The sequence below is a fragment of the Haplochromis burtoni genome, unplaced genomic scaffold, assembly GCF_018398535.1.
Source record: "Haplochromis burtoni strain Fernald_Lab_line unplaced genomic scaffold, NCSU_Asbu1 Contig_264, whole genome shotgun sequence".
In the NCBI taxonomy this organism is placed as follows: Eukaryota; Metazoa; Chordata; class Actinopteri; order Cichliformes; family Cichlidae; genus Haplochromis; species Haplochromis burtoni.
In genome coordinates, this window is record NW_024582625.1 from 56,403 (window position 1) to 72,876 (window position 16,474).

Sequence of the window (16,474 nt, forward strand, 5' to 3'; positions counted from 1 at the left end):
CACAGTCAAGTGACACACAAACCCTTACATTTTCCATCCTTGCCCTTTGTTTTTATCCCCCATCCTCCTGTCCTGGAGTTACATTATATCTCTGAAAACACTATGTGTTTGTACTGTACACAGTGATTTTAATTACGGTACTACCATAGCTGCTTAGTGGTAGGTTTAGTGGTGCAGAAGCAACCAGATGTGAGCTGTACAGCAACTCAGAGATGTCAAGTGCAACTAAGGTTGCTGTAAAGGCATAACATCGCATTAATCCACATATTTTTGTTCAGTTACTCAGCAGAAAACTAGAGTATAATAATCAAACATTTAAAGTATCCTGTCTGCAGAACACTTCAAACTGTAATGTGGCATGCACGCTGTCACTGGGACTCAGCTTGAGGCACATGGGAATAGTGCAAGTCTTAATGTCAAGGTAACAAATCACTGCCCTGAGGAACAAAAACTAAGCAGCCCAATCTGGCACAAACAGATGGGTTTTGGCCACAAAACTCCATGAAAATAAATGTAATAAGTCTCTATTACAAGGTTGTTATCAGTAAAGAAGGCTGACAAAAGTAGAAAATGAGGAATTTTCAATATAACACAATCTAGCTGCACCATGAGCTAAATAATATACATTGTTACAAAATGTTTCTTCTTTACAATGCAGCTCTTCTGAGAGAAACAGTGGCCAAAGGCACATGTGCTGCTGGCTGCATCACCTTATCCTGTTGTGTGATTCATGATGCATTCAACAAAGCAACATTTCTGACCCCATTAGTGGTCAGGTCTCAATTGGTTAACATGCATCCTCAAGCCTGACTCACCACCAAGAAACGCTGATATTTAAAGACCAGAGATGAAAGTGAGACATATACCACCACTGTGCTGTCTGAAGCAGCCATGTTCACAGTGTTTCATTATTTCTTCGCTGGGGTTGACAGCACAATTACACACACACACACACACACACACACACACACACACACACACACACACACACACACACACACACAGAGTTGACAGTAATGCTTGGTCAGTATAAGCGACCGCAGTAAGGTTATCATTAGTTAGTACCTTGCAAATAAATGCTCACTGCCACTCACAGAAGCCGGCTCCAAGAAGGAGAGAAAAAACAAAAATAATAATAAAAAAATCTAATCCCAGAAAGAAATGAGTCGTGTTGCAGCCAGAAAATCCTCAAAAAACACCCGCTTTTCTGTCCGGCCTAGAGGATGAGGCACATCAGCATCCATGTTTGTGACCATTAGTTAACGTTAGTTGCGAGCTGGCCGTATAATCCCGTCTTCTCACCTCCTTCCGTTCAAGCAAAAAATAAATAGGCGCTAATTAACGGCGACCGTGGAGCATTTTTCAAGCGAGGCTTCTCTCTCATCCCTCCTTGTGGAAAGCACTCAGCTCCACGGTGCTAGTCCCGGTCGACCAACCCCCGCCCACCCCCTCCCCACACCTTTCCCTACCGGCACCGTGCACAAACGGCGTGTGAACGTGCGGAACGCGGGAGACCGTACCATCGGTCGGCAACCGAGGGGGACAGCCGGAAGAAGCGGCTGACTGTGCTCCAGTCTGCCTTCACTTCGCCAGCTTTGCTTCTCGCTGTCACCGGAGTTGCTTCGAAAACACGGGAATAATGGAGGCAAGATGTGGGGGCGGGGAGAGGAGGAGATGAGGGGGAATTTTCTGCAGCGGCAGCTCGCAGCCATGAGAAACTGCAGACCTCTCTCTCTTTCCTGATGTGTGAGTGTGTGTGTGTGTGTGTGTGTGTGTCTGCACCCAAACATCTGTGTCTGCAGGACGGTACTGATACATAACAACGTAAAGTCTGCCTACTTTAAGAAATCCGCTGTGCAGGGGCAGGAGGAGTTGAGACTATCTAATATGAGTGATCACCTTTAAATCAGCATGTAACAAGTGTATTGTGACAGAGCTGCACAAACCTTCAAATGCTGGTTATACCCTGCTAAAAAGCAAACAAGCAGAGGTTTCTGTCTAGACCCTTGGTTTGCGCTCCCTCTCTCTGCCTCTCCCTACAGCTTGTAGCTTCCTGTCTGTGCTTTCAAACACAAATCTTGCTCACAGGTTTGGCTTGCTTGAATGAATCCTGGCCCTTCAGTCCACTGCAGCCGTTGCACTGACTCTCTCTTTTTTTTTGTATGACCTAAATTGGGCACTTGTGTTCACCTTGCACGGCTGGAACAGCAGCCGTTAAAACCGCAAGCTGTTAACATAACAAAATCAGTCTGGTTTGTGGATCCATAAATAGATACTAAGATGTGCAGTGGAGGGTGCTTATAAAAAGTTTGAATGATTCAGCTATTCTGCCTTTTACAACAAGAAGCAGTCCCCGTGTTATGAAAACAGTGTGAGCACCCATGCAAAGCAGGTATGCATATGTGGCACACCTTGTGTACTCGGTGTCATTCTGTTTATTTGAGTGAGATGCAGTTGTGCCATATGTGATTCATTGAAATGCTCTCTTCCCAAACATTTAGCAATATCAAGATGCAATTACATTTTATAAGCTTGGCTTGAAAAGCTTTCTTGCAACCACGGTGTATGCTGCAACCCCAAAATTCAGCTTAGTTTGCTAAATGTAGAGGGTCACATGAGAAATGAGGAGGTGTATCCTTTTCCCTTCTGCCGGATTTTTCTGTTTCTGGATATTTTTGGCCTGCTCCAGACACCGGAAACTGGCCTGTCCAACTTAAACATCTCCAGATGACTCTTTCTTTGGCATCAATAAATACAGCCGTCCCCTCATTCTTTTTCTCCGGTCAAATTCACATCTCCGTTTATTGGTAGCTTCCTCAATTTGCTGTGATAAGAGTCCTGTTGTTTAACAGTGCCAGGGAGAGTGAAAGAAGGGGGACAGAGGAGACTAGAAGCAGGATCCTGAACACTTACACTGCATGAGTCTATGAATGATTCCTCCTGCATGGCATGGATGAAGCTGAACCACAAAAAAAAAAACATAAATAAAAAGGAGGGAAGAAGGGAAGCAAGGCAGGAAGGAACAATAACAGGCAACTGTGATTTACTGAGCCACCCTATCCAGTGTCCATGGCCCTTATCTTCCCATACATGCTAACCTCTCCATGACCTACAGACAGTATTGCCAAGAACTACAAAGTGAGAAACACTTGTAGGTGTAACATTTCTGGACCCTGACCGAGCCTTGTTATGGAGCCAGTTTGCTTCTATTCTGGGCTGGGGTGTGGCTGTAATAATGAGGTGCTGATTAAGTATTTTTCTGCAGAGTACCGATCCAAAGGGTAAAGATCTGAATGGCTGAGGTGGGTTTAACAGGGTAGAGTGGGGTTTTAGGGTCAGACAGGGAAACACAGCTGTTGGTCTGTGTTGGGAAAGGTAAGCTATGTTGGTGGAACCCAATATAAACACCGCTGAACGGTTAATTGAAACAAGATGGAGAATCTCCTCAACCCTAACTGTGGGATGATGTGGTAGGCAATTAAGACTGACACACACACACACACACATACACACACACACACACTCTGTCTTGCTCTGTCTACCGTTGTCTGCTTCTCCCACATATTTATAGAGACAAAATAAACAGACACTCTTAAACACGTCACTTTGAGAGCAAGCGTGCTGTGACACAAGCACTCCGATGATGATTTATGATACTGAGATCATTACATCTCAGCAGGCTTTACGACTTGTCTGCAGTTTGAACGCAACAGCATCTACGTATGGTGTAGATTAGATTACAATGCAGAAGAAAAATAAAACATTGGGAATACAGTTTCAGTTCAGTCCAGTAGGTTATTAAAGACCTGATGGAAAAATAATAGCAGGGCCAAATCCTGTCTTCCCCCCCAAACTAGTGCTTCACAGAGTGGCAGAGTGAGATGGAGCAGGGAGGGTCAAGGAAAGGCAGCCAGGAATGTCTGGAGAAAAGACTGACCGTCGAGATCTGTTTTGTTTGTACAAGTGTGTATATGGGAGCGTGCGTGCGTGTTATTGTGTGTGTCTGTGAGCTCCACCCTCACTGCCCGTGAGTGACTTTGGGACTGAAATGTGGTTCCAGTTAGGGCGTTTTTTAAAATCAGAAACATACTGGCACTTCAAACAAACTGGGGATATTTTTGAAGCCAACGCAGCTTTGTTCTTATTTTACTACAAAGCTCCATTCCCAGACTTCCACTAAAAAAAACAAAAAAAAACAAGAAAAACAAAAAAACCCCGTTCCCCCCTCATTTTAATATAGAATCACAACTCTGACTAAAACTGACAGACGGAGACGCTTATGAATTTCAAAACCCACACGGGCACTTTTAGCGGGAACAGTAAAGACATTGGGAATAATGCTGTATAAAAGATTTTTGCAAGATCCAAACTTTTGTTGTGTTGAAGTCACACCAATCCACCTCTGCCTTCACATCTTGAGTTCAACGTCGCTGCCATTTGCACCCTTAGGAGCCTCGATTCCAAACGAACTGAAAAGATAAGACTTTTGCCTTTTCTTGCTTCATGGTGAAAACTGCCAGAAAGCATTTCTGCTACACACACACATGCACGCACTCAAGCAAAATGTACATTCATGGACAGATCAAAGTGTCATCAAAGGGTCTCTAAAAAATATGCACAATGTGAGCCAGTGGTTTGTGCTTCTTAAAAAGATTGTGTGGATAAGAGAAACAAAAATAACACATGAAGACACAGCAATAGTTTTTTTTTGTGCTGGTAGAGTTAATCTGAACATGCCTTACAGTCATAACATTAAACTTCACCTTGTTCCGCTTGATTCCTCATGAAATTCTTCTTTTTATTCTTTGCAGATTACACACTGAAAGGTCACATTGCCTAATCCCAAAATAATGAAGTCCTTTCTTAACCCCCCCCCCCCCTCCCTCCCCAATCCTTGCACACCTATGTTGTTCCTGTAACAGTTAGTTGTGTGGACTTATCTCTTTATGCTTAATTAGCTCCTCCTCCTCTTTGTTTCAAGCCCATAATCATCCTTCTGTTTGTCTCAGTTCTTCCATTTCCTTTTTTTGGGTTTTGTAAATCCTTTATATACATTTGTTTCAACTGCACTTTGTGGTTGAACAAAATTTTGGCCTCACAGACGTACACGTGTGCATGGGCGGCTCACTCACAGAACCAGCAGTTATATTTAAAACTCTAAAACAACACCACAGTCTCCTATGATTACATCCAAGCAAACAAGCACAATGCGGTGATACAGCGCCACAGTGCGTCAGTATAGGAGGGAATGGCCGCAGGCTGCTTTGATTATTCAGTTTGAAATTGTTTTTATGAAAATGAGATGTACAGAAAGTGCCAAAAGGGCTTAATCCACTTTCTAAAGGTGGCTCCCCCAGTTCATGAGTCTTTTCATGTCTTCTCTTTTAGATGACTTTTCCCTGTCAGGTTTATTGGAATGGACCGTACAGTCTATCTGTCTGTCTATAGATGTACTGAGAGTGCCAGCAACCTGAAAGAAGAGTACAGAAGTTCAGGACAAATAGGTACGAGTGATGTCATGTCTTCTCAATGAAACACAGTCTCAGTGATTGCGGGGGATGATCTGAGAGGATGTGGACTGTCAGTGTTCACAGGGGAAGGATCTTTTACCCCTACACCTCCTCTCTTCATTTATAATTTAGACAATGAGAAATCACTATAGACCCAAGCGACCCTGTGTTCACTGATACTGCTGGCACTGCACTCAGAAGGACAGTGTGACGTAGAGAGGAGTGTGCGGTTCTGCACAGTATCCTTTGTATACAGTGTGTGTGTGTTTGCATCTGTGTGTACAACCCACTGAATTTTGCTGATCAATGAGCCTTCCTTGTAGAGCTCTTTTTATCTTTGCTTTCTTTGGCTTTTATTTGGTGTCCCATAAGCAAAAACCCCAAAAAAAAAGGAAAACCCCGCATGTTTGTGTGTGCCCTCGTGGCGTAAACTCAAGGGCACTGAGTGCTGCAGAGCAGTTGAACCCATGTGGCCTCTATTCCCTGCCCTGTGACAAGATGGAATACCAAACACACTAATCATTTAGCAAGCTGAATATTAAACAGTGCTGTCTGCAAGTTCTATTTGTGTGTGTGTGTGTGTGTGTGTGTGTGTGTGTGTGTGTGTGTGTGTGTGTGTGCGTGTGTTTGTGTCCTAATGTATTCTACTAGCCTATTAAACATGTACCCTGAGACCAGAAACAGCAGGGGAGATTTTGGGGCAAAAGGTGCCTAAATCCTCTCTGTGCCTTGCTGATTTTGCCTGGTGTGTGTGTGTGTATGTGTGTGTGTGCGTGTGTGTCCTCCAGGTCCAAAGACCCTCTAGGCTAATTAGGGAAACAGCCAAAGAACAACACCATTCAAAGCACTGGCTTTACAGGAGCTTGGTGAGCTTCCATCCTCATGATACTTCAGAGATTTTCAAACCACCCACTTCTTTAGCTGAGTGCATGGAAACATCCTGCAGTGTCAAGTGCACACACGCACACATGCACACACACACTTTCGCGTGCACATAAATGTTTGACCGGCCTCACTGCTCCGTGCTTGCCAAAGTAAGATGCAAACAAAAGTTGCCATGGCAACGTTCTAGGAGATCTAGCCTTGTCTGTCACTCAGTCCTGTGCCAGAAATGTAGGGCACTTAAAGGAGGAGGCACTGTCACACAATGGTCAGACATTGTAACAAAAATAGGTATGACTGTGGTGTACAAGTGTACAGCAAAAAGGCACGCAATAAAGGCTTCAAGTGATTCAGTGCAACTGATGACAGTGTCATGATGCCTGATGAAAAAGACAAGTGAACCCTTTGCTCTACCAAGCCACTATGTACTCATAATTTCACACATCTGCACCTTCACTATTCCAGCTCGCGTTCACAGGGAATTGGCAAGGGAAAAGGCTGAAAAGGGTTAAGGAAGACAGATTGGAGAAAAAAGGAGAATACATGAGAGATGAGCCAGGCAGAGAAATCGACACAACATATAGAAGAAGCTGAAAGCTATGAAGTTATGGGCTGAACAGGGTGCAGCCTAGGACATTTCTTCATCTTGCTTCAGGATCTATTTTGAGGTATTATAATGAAAAAAAGGGGAATGAAAAAGAGTTATCGGCCCCTCCACAAGTCCCGTCCTGCAGCCTGTGTAGTCAGTTTGAACTGTGCTCTATAGCTGGGATTTATCAATCCATAACTTTGGTTCATTGTGACTAAGCTCCATTATGACACACTTGATTCCTCTGAGGCAGGGTAGTGAAAAATGACCCAGCTCATCTGCAGGGAGAGCCCTTAGGCATTTGTGTGTGGTCTGTGCACAGGTGTGTGTAGTGTATAAATATATAAATATATATGGATGTGGGTGCAATTCCTGTCGTCCAAAGGGAATCCCGTCACAGTAAAGATATTGAAGGTTATCCATTTGTCCACTTTGCCTCAAGGAAATTCTCAGTCTGAAGGTTTGGAAAGCCTTTTCTTTCTTTTGAAAGCACCTGATTAAAAAAAGACGGCTGTGGTATAGAACCTCAACAAAGCTTACCATTCCTAAAATCTAAGCTGTGGATGTATATGCATTCACTCTCATTCAGGGGCACAATTAGCTACTTTGGACTGGAGGAACCATTTCATGCCTTACAAATTTTCAAGGTAGTCTCTACTTTTTGTTTGTCGGCATTAGAGGAACTAGGAACCATCAAAGTTCTTGGAAGCATTTTTTGAGGTCTTTCGTTAGCTCCTCCTTCAGCATAGACATAGTGCTTACTGTACACATGTAGTTGTACATGTGTTGATTTGTGTGGTGCTTGCAACTGCATATATAATAACTGCTAGAATTCCTACTCAGCTGCTTGAGACATTCAGACACAGTGAAGCAATTTAGAGAGAAAATGAAGAAGATTAACTAACATTAATAATAAGATGATAAAAAACCACAACAATCATGGCTTAATGAAAGCTACCCTTGTCCACAGACTGGTAACATGCTGCACAAATGATTCATTAGTCAAATTCTAATTTCATCAACGGCTCCAGGAGCCTCTGCCTCTTGTTAGTGAATCATTGTATACTTAACAATGCAAAAAGAAAATAATCACTTGTAATGTTACGTTATATAACTTAAAATAGCACATTTGGGTGCTTTCAGCTACATGTCTTTTTTTCCCCCCAAGTCTATTATTATCACAAAAGATCCAATCATGGCACCTTCCAGCTTGTTGTGAATGTGGTCTAGTTGTTGCTATGCCAACCATGTAGCAACAATACTTCATGTAAGTGTTCCTGCTAACTGCAAATGCAAACAGGCAAAAACCTCAGAAATGCATAGCGGTCTTGGTGGACCACCCCAGCAGATAGTTACTGTTTGGGGCGATACACTAACTTGTCAGATCTGAATGTTTTGGCTCAGGCAAATGTTGATATTTCTCTCATCTCTCCAGTTTAATACGCATGCAAAACTCTAAACCTCTTTTCAGTAAACACATGTGGACTCACTGTTAGAGGGTATAATATCCGTACAAACAGAGGATCTGAGAGTCCCTGAGAGGGATTTCCCCAGATATTTACCAGATTCTCGTAGTAATCCTCTGGGATTACCATTCTATACCGTGGCCCTAACCTTTGAACTTAAAACATTATAAGCTCTTACATCCCCAACACTAATGTCGCATTTAAACCAATCTCTTCATTCGCTGGAAGAGGACCACCTCCAAAAACCTTATATCATGTCCATTCTGGCCACGATTCAGACACACTGAGAGGATTTAAAGGGATACCCGCCAGCTTTATCGAGCAGGCTTCTCAGCCTTGGCCCAATAAAACACTGACCAGATACTGCAAACATGTTCAACATCCAAATAGTCTCCAACATGGTAACTGATGCCTGGCAAGGTTATTTAAAATCAGACAGTCTTTTTCACGCACCAACGATGGATGGTTTTCCTTTAAAAAAAGTATGACTACCATCCTGTTCATATCCAATATCGTGCCTTAAACCAGAGAAATCAGATTAGCCCTTCTAATACTGTACAGCATGTGTGAAGATGTCAGTGTGCGCCCATGCATGTGCCTGTAATTAATTAAAAGTGAGAGGCCATCCTGTGAAGGACTCTGATATATTTTTACATCACCGGAGAAATTATAGTCTGGCACGGTTGATAGCTGCTAAATGATAATATTGCACATGGAGAATTAAATTGGAGAAGGGTGTTGTGCTTTAAATATTTAACATGTAACAGGGTTGCAGATCATAAGAAGCCTCATCAAACAACTTTAAAGCAACAAAATGTGGACAACGATTCAGTCTTTGATCGTGAATTATGATTTACAGAGTGAAATTATAACTTAGAGTTCAACTCCTGATGAATCAGTTCAGAAGAATTTTCCTTGCTTCAAACATGATCAAACAACGACAAGCTTCGCTCTCCTCCGCTTTTTCCTCTTCCTCTTTCACACATCCATTTACACTCACACACTGGGTATTTGATAAACCTGGGAATGGAGCAGTGGAAATGTTTTCCAGACGATCTATGCAAATAAGTCCTAATCCCCAGGGATACACTGTAAACGGCTTGAACCACCAACACAATCTACAGAGTGTGTTGGTGGTGTGTGCATGTGTGTGCGTCGATGCAGGGATATCAAACACAAACACGCCTCCAGCTAGTTGCCAACAAATTAGAAAATTACAAGTAAATAAACAAAGTACTGGAAAACTTTGGTACAATGTCGATTCTGGCCTTCCCATCCACGAACCCTTTCTGCCGGTTGTGGGAAAAGATTTTCTCACATACAGATCCTGACTTTGGCAATGAGAACAAAGACTGCTGCCAGACAGCCCTAGCGATCAGAATTCTTCAGCAGGAAGTCACAAGTTTAACTTCATCCTCTATCCAATAATTACTTGGCTGGAAAATGGGATAACGTTGGGAATAAGCAAGGACACAGAGATTTCGGATTCTGGACATTTGCCTGCCTGTCATAAGGTTATTTACCGACATCTGTTTCAGTAGAACACTTTACAAATTGACGATAAATTGAACATGAGCGTAAGAGAGACTTCACAAAGTAGGCTGATTACAATCGTGACCTAATTCAGGGGAGCTGCTGGCAATCACAGTGGATTCTTCCCAACACTGTACTTTGACTGAGAGCCAAAAGTCCACAAACAAAAGCAGTAACTGGACAGATACAAATGAACCAAGTCTAAGACAGAAGAAGGATTGTGTATCCTATATCTTAGGGTGCCGTTGCTGCGTCTCTGGTTCGTATCATAAAGTACTGGGACCACTCAGTGGGAAAGGAATACATCCAATACATTTTCTCACAGGAAACGGCACCAGATGAGTTTGGTGGGAGTAAACTGGCTTGGATTTCAGTGTAAAATATGAGGAGAGCCTACGCGCTAATGCACCATAAGAGTTACAACGAATATACCTTATGCGTGCAATCTTAAATATGCATAAAATGTTTCAGTGGTATTGTGTTGCTAGGAAACAGCTTGGATCAAAGTTTATTTGTCATGTAGGAGAACCAATTTCCTGTCAGCATTGTTATTAGCAAGAGCTGTAACAGGAAGCAAACTGAGTCTATCTAGGATGTTTATCTTGTCAAGTCTAAAAAGCTCCACGGGGATGCCGAACACGCTTGCTAAACAAGTCACTTCAGATTGTTAGAAATAAAATGATGGCTTGGAGTAATTTTTGTGAGTTGTATTACACTGACTACAGGTTGATTAAAAGAAAAAAACAAAACAAGAAACAAAGCAACAAATCTTGCAGCTCAGGGGAAGTCCGACCACCTGCGTTTGCTATAGTCTTTACTGTTGCGTCTTCCCTGCGCAGGATATCCTGCCTTCGGGATGGGGTGGGATGATAAGAAGGGGGTTGGTAGGATATAAATGAAAAAAAGAAAAGGCACGATGTGAACAGCTGAAATTGATGCAAATTGGAAGCAGCACGAGAAATGACAAACAAATACCCTGAGACACTGTGTAACGCAGCACAGCCGAGCGCTGCCCTGTTGGTACTAACCCTGTTTAAGGGGTCGCATCACCAGAGGAAAAAGTGTGACTGGAGGCTGTTGAGTCAATATTACTCAGCCTGATGTATGGAAGTGTGAACACACAGCTCACAAGAGAAATAAGTGTACGTCTGTGTGAGCAAACAACATTTCATAAATGCCGTCTGCTGGTTAATGCAGCGCTACGGCTCCATCGAACGGGGCGATGATCCGCACAACACGCAGAGCGACGTTGTTGCGAAATCATCACCTTGACGCACAGTATTCCCAAATGGATTGAGCATACTGGACTGCTGGTGATGCAAGCCTTCACTGGTCACAGTTGAAATGACTGCAGGGAGAAAGAGCTGAAAGGAAAAGCAGTCGAATTTTAAGTAGGAACAAATTTTTAAAAAGAAAGTTTGAGAGTAAAACAAGGCACGGCATGGTCCTGGGACAGGTTAGAGCCACGACTGGAAATGTTTTCCAGTTCAAGAGAAGAAAAAAAAGATGGAAAAGAAGTGTAGAAAGTGAAAACAGGTTGGTAGAAGTTAAGGCCTTGTCTGTGTCTATCATTCCGGCTCTCTTTCTTTCTTTTCCCCTCTCTCTCCTATTGTGTGTGTGCCAGTTGTGTGAGGCTGGGTATCTCATTAACAGTAATAGAGGAAGCCAGGCAGGGCGGCAGTGAGCCAGGGATATCCCCATCCCACAGTCTGACACACTGACCCCTCCTTCTCTGCTATTGAAACTCCCACCGCTATTAACTGCTCCACCTTGGACTGTACCACTTTTCCAGGCCAGGGGAAATATTGTTGAAAGGACTTCTCCAGAGGATGTTTAGGGAGCATTAAAAGAGCCCCTCCTGAAAGGTGCCTTAGTGTGGACCAGGATGGGGTTGTTAAGGATGGGTTAGACTTAGGGAGGCCTTGTTTCAGCTTCCTCTGATTGTGTTACCCTCCCTTAGGATGCTTAAACCGAGGAGCTACATAAAACCGCATTTGAAGACAAAAGTTAGAATAACAATCCAGATTATTCTCCTCTTGAGAATAAAAAGGGAATCGGAGAAAAAAGGCAGGAAAACGCGCATGCTGTGTATGTTTATCTTCGTGTGCATGTATGCGCTGATGAATTTTTGCTATGCAGTGTGCTTCTTATCATTTAGCTACAGGCCTGGTGAGTCTGTTGGGTTTGTCCTGGTGATACCAGCTGCATACAGGCCAGGTGAGATGCTTGGGGAATACTAATGGGTCCATGAAAGCCCTGTGCATCAATTCAGACATGGTGATGTGAATACTGATCAAGCTTTTTGCTGAATCACAGCTAGACAGGCACAAGGCACAAAAGAAGCTGCTGCTTTTACACAAATAAAATAATGCAGACTAGAGAAAGGGCTTGCATTATTAAAGCAAATTGACACATTTAGAGAACACAAAGTTAGCAGGGAGTGAAATGTGAGGCAAAGGAGACAGAGAGACCAGACAGCTTACAAAATAGCCTCTATGTGTGTGTTTTTGTGTGCAAGCATCCCCCTTTTAGATGCCCATAGAAACACTTACCAGCTTAACAGCTTAGTTACCACCTCTTTAATACTGACCTTGGCAACGTAACTTCCTGTTGTGTATGCCGAGCACAACAAAAACAAAAGAACACTATACACAGGAACGGCTAAGTGAAAAAAAGTTCTATTCAGTACATAAACCTAGCAGGAACATAGCCATGACATCCAACCCAGTTCTGTCCTTCAAGCTTAATGAAACAAATCAGTCAAGTTTAACCCTGCCCTGTCTCTGGCTTCAGCCTTTGTCAGGAGGACATACCTGGCCCTAGAGTACATCATCTGTTCCCTACTTGTCTTTCTTCTTCTGCCTCAAGCCCTTGACGCACAAGTGCAGAATCCTTCATTAATAACAGCTCCTTATTACACGGGAGGGCAGCATGTAAACGCAAGTATGCCTTAACAGGTGCACAATTATTTGGGATAAAATGTAGTGCAAAATGCTTACTGAGATGATTGTGCATAGAAATCTATCTGATATATATTTTTCTTTCTTTCTTTCTTTCTTTTTTAAATGTTTACGTTTTGTGTGTATTGGAGGTGAATCCTACCTGATAAAGTGGCCTTGAAACACACCTGTGTGTGTGCAATAGATGCAGAGGCCCAGGAAGGTTCCTGGCATGCACGCGAATCCGCCGGATGGCTGTGGAGGTGAGAGTCCATAGCAAGCCCTGTCGAGTACAGACCACCTCATCTAAACCCAACAAGACAGCCTCCATCCCTAACTAACTACTTTGCCACCAGACGAATACACAGCAATATGAGTTTATATCAAAGGGACATCCACAGGTAGTGGCAATGAGATGGTATGATTAGCCTTTATTGTCCTCTTGATGCCACTTAGATCCAGCAGATAATACATGAGTCATTTCTAGAGGTAAGCCTGAGAGAGACAGGTTAACCCCCGTGTCTGTCTCCTCTCTTGTCCCTCTAGGGCCACTTGCTTCTCTGGGATTCACTGGAGTGATGCCTCCTCAAGGTCAAACCCTGCTAGTCCTTCTGCCCCAGTCCCACACAGCTAGTGTTCCCTGCTGACTCCTTCTCTCCTGGTCCTCCTCTCTTCCTGTCCCTTTTCTTCCCACTGAAGCAAAGCACCCTCTGTCCGTTGCTCTCAGCGTCACAAACACAAACATTCCCACTTAGGAAATGCAGCCGGTCTCTTAGTCTACCCGACTGGAGGTTGTTTTTAAAGCGATATGCACTCGAATACTGCAGCACACACTGAGGGAAACCAGTCCTCTCACTTTCTCTCTCACTGTCTCGGTTTTCAAGGAAAGAGGTATGTTTCTGTGGTAAGTCCATTCCTTTCAAACACCTGTTCAGACTGAACACTAAGTGTATGTTTTTGAAGGAAAAGAAGACTGGCACACATTATATACAAGGATAACTGCAAGCACGATACAGTAGAATGAATCATAGTAACACTGACATCTGGTCACTTGGATTTTTGCCAGAATGTTTTTAAAAAAGGACATATTTTTCCCCCAAGCCAGTTTTCCCAGGCTGGAGTATCCTGGTCTGACCTATCTAAGCTTTGAAAAAAGAAAAATGATGCCTGCTCCAACCGTCTGCTAGTCTTCGCCAACTCATTATCTTGTGAAAAAAAAAAGACTGAATATAATTCATTACGTCAAACTAAGTTGTTTATTTGAGTCAGAAATCCACAATGAATCTTACACTTGCTTGCATACATCCATTTGCAAAAATGGCCACATGGAGGCAATACAAACCCCATATATAATCTCTGCCAAGCAAGCAGCGCCTTTGTGTAAATCCTTGCCAGTCTGTTATAAATTCTGGCTTAACAGCACTACTAAAACACTACAGCTTGTATGAGAAATGCTCACTATGTTACGTCTGATAGAAATGTTAAAGTAACTCTAAAATCAAACACACACATTTTTTTTGCCTCCTGCAGATCACGACTGGTTACAGAGAATTTTATTTATGGCAGTTGTGCTATTTAAAAATAACGTCTGCTGGTTTTGTACAGCCAAATGCTTTCATTTTTCCTACTTTCGTCACAGTCTGTCCTCAGAGACTTGATCGATATAAAAATTCAATAACTCTGTACAGTACAGTAATTCTTTGCCTTTTCTACCAAACCACCAATCTGACTGTGTGTATGTGGGGGGGGGGGATTAAATGGCCTTTTGTAGCCCGCTCTGATTCATTGCGAGGCTTATTGATGCGAGGGTCATTTCTGTACTGCTGAGATAGTGTGCTTGTGTGTGAGACTTTGTGTGCATACAAATTATTGTATGACTTAAAGAAACCACAAACATATGAGTGGGAGGCTGTTGTGGTGTACATCGGGTTCAGAACATAACATAAGTAAACTTCTAAGAATCAGCTTACATTTACACCAACCATAAGCTCCAGAATACCTCTGCTTCCACAGCAATCATTTCCCATACTTCTATCTCAGGGTTTGACGTTGTCCTCTCAGTGGTGTCTTGAGAAACTCATGAGGAATGTGTGGTATTTGTGCAGTGTGAATTTTCCAAACTGACTGGAGACGCTCATCTCACAGTGACCGTAACTTACAAGGGGGTGTAAATATTTGTTTCGGCGAGGAGAGAAGAGGGAGGCTGGGTATGAGTGTGCGCTGTTCCCATGATTCCATGTGTTTGCTGTGTCCTGCTGAATCCTGGGAAAGGTCAGACAGCCACTGTGATGTAAACAGACACGGCCAACAGTGTCAGCTGGGCGGCTATCCACGAAGTAAGAAGACGGAGTGGAAAAGAGACTTTTTTTACATTCAGAACCGTGATGGACAAATTGAATTGACAGTTAACTAGTGAGAAAATCTACATAAGACACGGGGAAATCATCTGTCTGCTCCTCATGTATACATGTCTGGCCTCTTTACTTTCTCCTGTTTCTCCATCTCTTTTGGCCTCTTTCATCTCTCGTCTCTCATATCTCTCAGTCTTCCTTCTGCTCTCTGATTTTCCACTCAGGCGTGTTACACTCGAGTGGAGGCAAGGCAGAAAGAGCGAGTGAAAGAGAGAGGAGTGGAGGGAAATGGGTCACCAAAACTATAAATTCACAAGCAGATTCTCAGCTGAGGCTCTCTGGCACACAAATACCTTAAACGAGCTGTGCGCGGGAGAGCAAAAAGTGCACCTGACACTGACACGTTGAAACACTTTATGCAACACTGAACCCAACACGTGACTTGCATGGGTCTAGATTGCTTTGGATTTTTTCCAACATACAAAGACACACAGATCGATGTCATTGCAACAGAGCTCGTAAGTGACACATCCATATAGACCCAACCAGGAATTCAATTCTGATCAGTCTTGCTTAATGTGATCACATTAGAGGTGCAAGCAGAAAAATCAATAACATAAAGTAATCTGGCCCGAGAGACGGATGAATGCAATGAGCTTCTATATGTCTGCGTCTGTGAGAGTGAAAGAGTGCATGCTGTGAGCTTTAGTTTCACTAGTCCTGTGGGTGTTTGGAATAAATTAAATAAAAATATTGTTTACTGAGCATTTGTGCAATGAAAAACACCCAGTGATGACATGACATAAGCCTTTGAAGTATTGGGACTTTTATACTCTCTTAAGTATAGAAGTTGACCTAGTTCATGTGTTATATGCTCCAAATACTGTACACACATGCATTAAAGGGTGTTCACGCACATGCACGCACATATACACTCTCGCTCTTTCTACCTATCTCTCTCAAGCTAATCATTGTCTCCACTTTGCCTGGCAGATAAATATTAATGAGGATTACTATGTTACTGCAGCACACCCACGGGAAACCAAGAGCCTGCCACTCTCTCCTACTTTCTAACCCTTTCCTGCTCCATCTCTCTTTGTTACTCCCACACGCCCACACACACACACACACACACACACACACACACACACACACACACACACACACACACACACACACACACACACACACACACACACACACA

General features: G+C 43.1%; 1 protein-coding gene across 10 annotated transcripts in view; it reads right to left on the minus strand.

Annotated features, from left to right (window-relative positions):
- Positions 1 to 16,474, minus strand: part of frmd4a (FERM domain containing 4A) — a 96,983-nt gene that overhangs the window by 33,800 nt on the left and 46,709 nt on the right. For 2 of the 10 annotated variants that reach the window (XM_042227502.1, XM_042227505.1), the window contains exon 1: positions 13,083 to 16,391. The exons of 5 other annotated variants lie outside the window; for them this stretch is intronic. In XM_042227502.1, coding sequence (XP_042083436.1) covers positions 13,083 to 13,250 — 168 coding nt within the window. In that variant the 5' untranslated portion in view covers positions 13,251 to 16,391. Of the gene's footprint in view, positions 1 to 1,065; positions 4,833 to 13,082; positions 16,394 to 16,474 lie in introns of those variants that run through there. 3 more of the 10 variants (XM_042227503.1, XM_042227504.1, XM_005939271.3) reach the window with 3 other exon arrangements.